The 9,348-nt window shown below is 38.7% G+C and overlaps 1 protein-coding gene across 1 annotated transcript; it reads right to left on the bottom strand.

Annotated features, from left to right (window-relative positions):
- Nucleotides 1-2,838: 2,838 nt before the first annotated feature.
- LOC125995032 (interferon-induced protein with tetratricopeptide repeats 2-like) lies at nt 2,839-8,412 on the bottom strand. The gene is made up of 2 exons (XM_049764571.1): nt 8,408-8,412; nt 2,839-4,144 (listed from the first exon to the last, which is right to left on the bottom strand). Exons 1-2 carry the CDS (start codon nt 8,410-8,412, stop codon nt 2,839-2,841), a joined length of 1,311 nt encoding a protein of 436 aa, XP_049620528.1.
- Nucleotides 8,413-9,348: the final 936 nt, after the last annotated feature.

Raw genomic sequence — 9,348 nt, 5'->3', positions numbered from 1 at the left:
GAAATGGAAAGCCTGTCTAGAGTACAGGTGGGAGTCGAGTGGGGAGGAGGGAGATTTGGGACATTGGTGATGGGAATGTTGCACTGGTGATGGGTGGTGTTCTTTACATGATTGAAACCCAAACACAATCATGTATGTAATCAAGGTGTTTAAATAAAATATAAAAAAATTCTGTACACCTATTAGGATGTTAAGAGGGGAGAAGAGTTAGAAGCATTTACAGACTTTTTACAATTATCTTGCCTCATAAGTCCTTTTGTTTCCCCTCCTTGTTTTTCTCCCACTTCATGGTTAATGAGTTTTAATATTTTTGTTGCTTTCCTCAAATATCCACCAATGTGTTTATCCAACAGCTCCAACCAAACATATAATACAGAAAACAATTGGAAAGTGTCATAGCATAAATGAGGGTAATCAAAGTGCCTCTCAATATATCAAAGAACTATTATTATCTTTTTGCTTTAAAAGCACTGAAACATGCTTTAGTTCTTTTACATTAAACTTAGGTGGCTAGCAGTAGGGTATATTCATAAGTACTCTGAAGAGAACTAGTAGATTTTTGAATTTACACTGAACTTACATCTCTTTTGCATTTACATTCTCTGGCCTCTCTATGTCTGTTAAAAAAAGGTATAGGAGGAAGGCACTTGTTATACAAGAAAGTGACTCCAGTTGACTCTTGCACTGCATAGAGGCTTATCTTATGAATCTTTTCCTTTTATTTATGACCTTCAAATTAAGATTGTGCACCAAAGCTTTGCTGATGGTTAACTGCATGTTGATCTGACAAGCAACAAATACTGCACTATTTCCTGAATAAAGACTAATTAGATGCATGGTAGAAAATAAGGCCTTTAGAAATGTAAATATAGAATCCTAAAAAACTCATTTAGGCCTGTCTGCCTGTGCTTCTGAATCCCCGAAGGTTTTCTCAGAGGCCTAGGGAGCACACCCCCAAAAAACTGCATTTTGACGCTGCTGAATAAGTACATTCTAGCTGCTGGGGTCGCTGTCCAATAAGCTGAGGTCTCTGGCCTGAGGAGGCTCCGCCCTGCTGTGCCTTTGTTCACTCTGAGGACTGTCAACTAGAGGCAGCAGAAGAGTTCGCTTCACGGCCACGCACTCTTTCTAACCAATGAACCCCACCACAACATGCAGGAAAAACCACACTACAAGCATGACAATGGGGAAACCTCGCAGGCAAACACCATCCACAGAGAATGAAGACGAAAGTTCGGATGACCTAATAAATTCCAACCACCTGATTAACCTTTCAGATAAGGAGTTTAGAATAGAAATATGGAATATGTTCGTAGAACTCAAAAAAAAGCATAGATCGGGGGCCGGGAAGGTGGCATTCCATATGGGTCCCTGAGCCTGCCAGCGGCGATTTCTGAGCGTAGAACCAGGAATAACCCCTGAGCATAACCCCCCCCCCCCAAAAAAAAGAAGAGTTTCTGCTAAAATCCCAGTTGTTGCAGGACTGTACTTTTGTAGAGTTTAGATTCAGTCTCAATCCCTTCTCCCTTCGAGTGCTGTTAGACGCCCTTGTCCCTGAGATCCAGGCTGAAATGGCTCAGACCTGTGGGTTCCTGGTTTCCCTGTCTGTGGAGGCTGCATTATCTGTCTGTCTGTCTGTCTGTCTGTCTGTCTGTCTGTCTGTCTGTCCAGCCGCAGGAAGGGTCACTGTCTCCACCCTTGCTTTGCTCCCGGAGCTGTGCCAGCACTCTACAAGTTCTCTGCACCTTTGCTTCTCTCGCCTTCTTTGCTTGCTCCAGAGACTTTTCTGGCAAGGGAGATCTGGGAACTTTCAGAATTTCTGAAACTCTTCACAAGGAATTCTGAAAACAGGGATATTTAAATCATGCCGATTCTGTTTTTCTATAAATAAATTTGCATATTTTGTAGGCCTTTTAATTGTTATGATAGAGGGGAAAAACGAGAAAAAATAATGAACGCACGAGATTTATCATTGGTAAATGACTTTAGAGCAGTTAAAAAAAAGACATTGCTTAAATATATCTCAGAATCAGAAAGAAAAAAAAAACACTGACTTACTTAAGAACACATATTTTGAAGTAGAACATATTTATTATAATTTATCCTCAATGTTGGGAAGATTGCTTTGGTTTTTGGCCAATGCCCTCTCACAGACACCAGTTCGTGCCTTGCCTTGCCTGTCTTTCTGTTTTGTTTTTGTTTTGATTCCTTATTAGTCTTTAAATTTTCTTTTTTTCCTCTTGCCTCCTCTTTTTAGGATGACCAGATGTTGTAAACAAACAAACAAACAAACAAACACAAAGCTGCAGTTCTGTCTGACTGTTTTTTTCACACCCCACTCCCTAAAATTTCTTGTTAACCTGTAACTATTGGATGATGCTTTCTCCAGCTTAGCCCCAAATAAAGCACAATTTAAAACAAACAAAAAGAACAAAAGTAAAAACTGAAAGACTTGCTATACAATGTTTTATTTATACAATAAAAGGTTTACAGTAAAATAATTAAGTATAGTTGATATATAGCACTATATAAATTTAAGGTCTATAATATGTTCATTTGGTATATTTATGTACTACAATACTATTGACCTAGAATTTCACATTTATCATTATTTGTATGTAGACAATAATAAAGATGTAATCTGTTAGTACAACCTGGCCAGGGTCATAGTCTATATCTTTGCTAAATTTTGCATTAGATATTGAGTATCAAATCGATAGAGGTGTCTCACTTCTCTTCTAGCTATACTAAAGATATCATATCCCATATTTTCATCATTTATGGTAACTAAAAATGCTGAAGGAACAATATTTTCAAGCTCTTTCTTGGCTGCATTTGTCAATTTTGCTGCTGAAGGAATTCCGAAAGGTGCAAAGTCTGGGAATCTGTTCTATTTTCATTAACTCTCTTTTGGGCTATTTTAGTCAGTAGTTTCATTGCTTCTTTTCTTTCCTGTGATTCGTAGTTTATTTTCACAGCCTCCATGTAGTGGTGGATGGCGCCATCTTCATTCTTCATGTTATAGAAAAGAAACTTGCCGTATTTTACTTGGAGCTTTTGCTCACATGAAGGAGGAAGCTTTTTGCTAAATTCTCTTTGGTAGTAATGTTCTGCTTCCTTAAGTTCACTTGCTATTGCATGGAGGAAAGCAAGATTGAGGTTGATTTTGGAGATGTTTCTGTTGTTATCAGCTTTCTTAAAATGATTCATAGCTTGTCTTCGTAGATACTGTGCCTTCTCTTTTTCTTGAGACATTTGATTATTTTGCCACCATATTTGGCGTACTTTTTGTTGATAGCAAGTCCCAATAGTGAAGTGTATGCGGGTATTGTTTGGCAGCTTTTCTAAAACCCTTTCAAGAAGCTCTATAGCTTTGTCCAAATCTCCTTTGGTTTGATAAAACTTGGCTGCTTGTTGAAGCATACTTGTTACACATTGGCCTTTCTCCAGGAATTCTTCAGCTATCTTCTCTCCTTCACTGTTACCCATTTTCTGAAGTCTCAGAGCCAAGAGCAATTTAACATAGTGGTTGTCAGGATTTAGTTCAATGGCTTTGCGCAGAAGGTCAGTGTCATTTAAAGGTGCTGGCCTGTCTTTCATATGGTATGTCGCAATGGCCAGTCCATAGGTAAATTCAGGGTCATTTGGGTGTTTTTCCAGAGCCTTCTTAAAGCACACTGTGGCCCTTATAAATTGCTTATTTCCACACTTGAGCCGTGTCCATCCTTCCTCACTTTCCAGTTGAGGGCACTCAATGCTATAGGGGTTAGAAAATTTCTCACACACCTGTTTCACCTTGTCAATGTAAGCCTGAGCTTCTGGGAGTCGGCCCAGGTGGTAGTAGACCCAGGCGTAGTTTCCCCAGGTGACCAAGTTTCTGACCTCTGCTTGGTCAGCGTGCTCTTGCCGGGTGAACTCTTCAGCTTGCTTCAAGCATTCCAGGGCGGCCTCGTTCTGACCATCTAAGTGTTTGATGTAGGCCAGCATGTTGTACATTGTGCCTTTGAACTCGGAGTTTAAATCTTCAATCTGCTCATTCACTCTCTCTTCCAGGTCCTCTGGGATGACCTTATTCTTAAATAAATTCCATGTGAAATGGCATTTCAGTTGAGAAAGAATTTGTTCCAGAGAACTGTTGGCCTCACTGTGAGGAAAAAACAAAACAAAACATGGTCACTGTGATGCAAGATGGCCATGGGATGTCTAACTATCTAGTCAAACATTTGTTCTGGGCCTATCTTCTGTTTTTTTTTTTTTCCCCAGAGTGATTAGCATTCATTCATAGATTGAACAGAGCAAGAAAAACAGCTAGCAGACATTTGTTGAGAGACTGAAAAGAATAAAAGATAAAGAAAAGATGGATCCACTCTGCTTGTCTGTTTATGCTGGGACATAGGTTTCACTTCTCTTCAGCTTGTATCTTACACTATAGTGCTCCAGTTTCTTCTGGTACTCTATAGTATAGGAATATTGGGTAATAAATTCTATTGTGTTGGCGATGTTCCTTTAGGGAACTCTGCCTACTTACTACACACACTTGATTTTTCCAAAAGCACAGCGAAGGTGCTTTTCTCTCTTTGTTGATTCACTTTCCTAGAGATGTTCTGTGCAGAAACCTACAAAGAAGATCCGCAATGTGTAGGAGGATGGGGGGATAAGATTGGTTGGGGGATGAATAAAATTTCAATTAGTGATTTTGGTAGAAGTATTACCCTTTTCTCTCACACTAGGCACATTAATATTTTCCTCCTAAAGAAATTCTGAGCCTAATAGCCTGCTTTTGGGAGCCCAGGACTGAAATGAGTCTTGAGTTAAGCAAAACAAAGTAACCTTGGTTTAGGCGAAACCATTCTTGGGAATGGGACCCATTGAGAACTTGAGTAGTTGTGTACATGTTTATGGCCTTGGTACAGAGGCATATGCACAAGTACTCAAGGTTATATATATATATATGTATATATATTTGTCTACACACATGTAAATATTTAATACATATACTAGTATTCTTTGTTCTAGCCTCTATATGAGAAGGGATCCCTTAGTGGAAAGCTAGTGGAAAACAGTTACCTAAGGGATTTAGTCGCACTGCTGCTGCCCCTGGCTACCAAGATTAGCCTAGAAAGGCCAGGGAGTTTGAGAAATTAGCTGCTGACCCTAACTCCTCAGGGAAAGTGAGAGTAGAGAGAAAGGTAGTAGGGTTGTAATTGATTGAGAGAGAGAGAGAGAAAGAGAGAGAGAGAGAGAGAGAGAGAGAGAGAGAGAGAGAGAGAGAGAGAGAGAGAAAGAGAGAGAGAGTTGCCACCTGTGCCAGAAAGGGCTGATTTTTATCCTGAGACAGTGAGTAGAGTTGAGAGCCAGAGAGTGCACAGTTGTAGGAAAGAGAAGGACTTCTGTAATAATGACTATTGAAATATGTGTGGCTCCATCATAAAACAGTAGATTCCTTCCTTGGGGCTGGGAATAGCCTAGGCATCTCCTAGGCACTGCAGGCTAAAGCATCACACTTTCTAGTCAATCAATGGGCCTAGAATTATTGGAAATTTCTCTTGGGTCTCTTGAGTACTGCCTCCCCACACCTGCCCTTGTTTTTTTGTGTCAACAGAATTAACCAAGGCCTGGGAGAAGAGGGGGGGCTATTTTCAAGATATTCTCTTTATATGTGCCTTGGAAGTCTTCATTATTATCTTGATCTCTTGTCTAAGCCACATGGTTTTTCCTCTCCTTTTACGATTCAGCAACTAGGTTTTACCTGATAACTCTATCTACCTTGTACAAAGGTCTATAGGTATAAGTAAGTGAACTCTCATGGGAGAATAAATATTAAGGCTAAGTTAAACAAATGATACTGAGTCAGTCTATTTATAAATTTATAAAAAATAATAACCTAATAAATTGGACAAACTAGGACTAGTGAATAACTTACTACAAACATTCATCCTACCAAGACTGAGTCATATAGAGGTAGGAAGTTTAGACAGATCAGTTACTAGGATAGATAGTGACCAAGTAAAACCCTATAGATATAAAAGAAAACAGATTTAATGGTGAACTCTATACATTATTAAAGAATTAATACGAATCTTTCTTAAGCTTATCCAAGAAATAAAATAGGATGGATTATATACAATTCACTTCCCAAGGTCAGTATCAGGTTGATACCAAAACCAGGGAGGATCCAGTAAGAATATTTAGTCAAATTTTAGGGCAGAAACACCTGCATTCTGTATACACTAAGAACAACGTATCAGGAAGATAACGTTGCTCCATAAGAAAGCAGTCTCATTTACAAAAGAATATAATAAGTAAATTCCTAGTAAAAAAATCTAAGCAATTGGTGAAAGTGATGTACACTAAAAGATATATCACCCTTTCTGAAGTGGGTAGTACTATTCCCTAAAAGGCATTGCAGTAATTCAGAGGATTGTAGTAGGTTGTTGTATGTGTTCAGTAAGGGGAGCAACAGGTTCTTTCTATTTGCTCATCTACAAAAGACAGATTTCCAGTGAACTCTGACATTTATTTTTTTCTCGAAAAGTGGGTTGTAGAATATTTCTTAGTGGACAAACTATGTGACTAATTCTTGACAAAAATTTTTCTAAATTTTTAAAATTTAGTATAATTTTAAAATCAGCTCAGGTGATAAGTCCAAGCTGGCCCTGTCCACATATCTTTTAATAACAGAGGCTGATACGGGTTGCCGTGGATTTTAAATTTTAGCAGAGTTAAGAAAACTTACTTCTGATCTCAATGGCTCCAGACACATGAAAACATTGGTTAGTGCAAAACATTTTGGGTAAGTTGAATTCATGATCTTGAATAGATATGTTTTTGTTCTCTGTTTAACCCATTTATTCAAAAACAACTAACATCACTCATGCATAGGAACCAAAATCAGGGAAAAGGATAGCCTAGGGTAGGTAGCAGTGGATTCCTTTCAACCTAGTCTTCACCAGTTATGAACCAACAAAGTATTTGAGTGTTACATTCTTCATTTCCTAAGGCCCTGGGAGTCACTAGAACCATGCAGTTAGTCCTTCAATATGTTTTTATAGTTGTTTGGCTAGGAAACACATCCTTGTTGTTGTTGTTGCTGTTGTTTGGTCAGTCCTAGTGTGCTCAGAGGTTACTTCTGGCTCTGAGCTCAGAAATTATTCCTAGCAGGCTCAGAGAACTATATGGGATGCTGGGGATTGAACCTGGGTTGGCCAGATACAAGGCAAAAGCCCTACTCACTGTGATATCGGTCCTGCTCCAAAACACATAATATTTACTAAGTCCTTCCTTTCCCGATACTCTCTCTTGTGGTGACATTTAGCAGGTGTCTATGCATTTTTTAAATAAAGTTTACTAAGGTTTTTATTTTACATGCAGTAAAATGAACTTATTGGAAGTGTTGAGTTTTGACATAGGTATATTTATCTGGATAGCAACCTTATTATCTCCACCATAGACTCCTTGTATTCTCTTCAAAGCATTCCCTGTAGTACACTTCCTAATCAATCCGAGCTGTAGGTTCCTCATTCCAAGACATTCAACAATTCATCTTAGAAAAGTGATTAAGTCATTGTATTTGGAAAAGATATTCTTTTTGCTGCTCACCAACTCTTAGCACAACAATTAAAATATGCTGTAACTTCGGGTTGATTTTTCACATAAAATTATAAATTGCCCATGTATAGGAATTGCTCTTCAACTTTAAAAAAATTATTGATTGATTGATTGATTGATTGGTTTCTGGACTACACCCAGTGGTGCTCAGAGGTCACTCTTGGAGCTACACTCAGAAATTGCCCCTGGCAGGCTAGGGGACCATATGGGATGCTGGGAATTGAACCGGGCCCTTCAAGGTCAGCTGTATGCAAGGCAAATGCCCCACTGCTGTACTATCTCTTTAGCACCAGCTCTTCAGCGTTCCACTCTGAAGTGCTCACATGTTTCAGGGAAAAATTCCCCTCGACATGAGATAAATTTGCAGTCCACATCTCATCTATAATAATATGTGCTGAAAAACAAATCCTTCCTTTTATAATTATGTGGTGAAAATGTATCCTTCCTTTTATAATTATGAACAAAAAGAAAGCCTCTTTCTTGCTTATTTGACTAAAACTACAACAGAAAAGCCCATAGAGTATTTATGAGGTAAAGAGTAACTCCATATTAGCCTACCCTGGGTTATTTCCGTGATGCTTCTTTCTTTCATCCTGCTGTCCAACAAAATTCAGTGAAAAGGTCTAGGAACTTAAGCAACTTGAGTATGCACACCAGAAATAGCCACAGAAATATAATGCCCAAATTGCTGTAGGAATATTCAGTCTATAAACAATCAGACAACCCATCACAATGCACTCTAGAAGCTCAGCTTACAATTTACATTCATATCAATACTAAACCTTCCTGTCTTACTGACCTCATGGTGACAGTTGCTTCTCTTCTTCGAAAGACTTGATTCAAGCCGATCTTCTGTGACTATCTTGCTTGTCTGCTTCAATCTACTGCTGAAAGAGCAATATAAAGGGGATGGAAATGAGGTGCGTTAGGTGTTGCTGTCTGTTGCTGGGTGGTAACTTGTGAAAAGACAAGAGGAAATGAAAACTGAAATCTATTAATGAAGAGGAGGAAAGGAAACTTAGAGTGCTATCAGTGATGACTTCATGCTGTTCACATTTTTCTGAAATGACTATCTGCTAACACATGAAAGCAGTCATAGGACTTAGACCTTAAATCAGGGATGGGCGACATTAAACTGTACATCATAAAGTCCATAGGAGATCCAGTTCAGTGCACCCAGAAGTGCTCTGGGGGATCATAAAGTGCCAAGGAGAAACCAGGGTTGGTGCATGTCAGAGTGTACTGCTGTATCATCTCCTGGCCCCTGTTTTATCATGTTATTTTCTATGACTATTAAGCTACTTTGCTTTGCCTTATTTGTGCCAAGGACCCCTTTGGGCTGTGAGTGCTACTTCTGTCACTGCTGGGCATAACATTTGGGAAACCAAGTGGAAAGACCTTTAGAATTCTACTTTTCCTCTCTCCTGTCATAGAGAATTGGAATTTAAAGAGTGACTTTTAATTATTTTTTTATGGTTTCTATATTTCCACAGCTTTCTCCATAGAACAAAACAGCAGCCTAAAGCACTACATGGTATTTAGAACTGTCCCTCCTTGGGAAGATATAAAAGCTTGTTAACACCAGGCCCTTGAGCGAGATCTTCTCTTCATTGCCTGAGAGAGGCCTGGTTTTAGTTTCTATCTAAACATCTATATCCCCTTGATGTTGAGAAATTAAACCTACTTTTTAAAAATATTTTTATTTATTTAAACTTCTTGATTACAAATATGATTGTGATT

This window comes from Suncus etruscus, chromosome 17 (genome assembly GCF_024139225.1).
Source record: "Suncus etruscus isolate mSunEtr1 chromosome 17, mSunEtr1.pri.cur, whole genome shotgun sequence".
NCBI classification, from domain to species: Eukaryota; Metazoa; Chordata; class Mammalia; order Eulipotyphla; family Soricidae; genus Suncus; species Suncus etruscus.
This window is presented reverse-complemented; position numbering and strand designations above follow the sequence as displayed.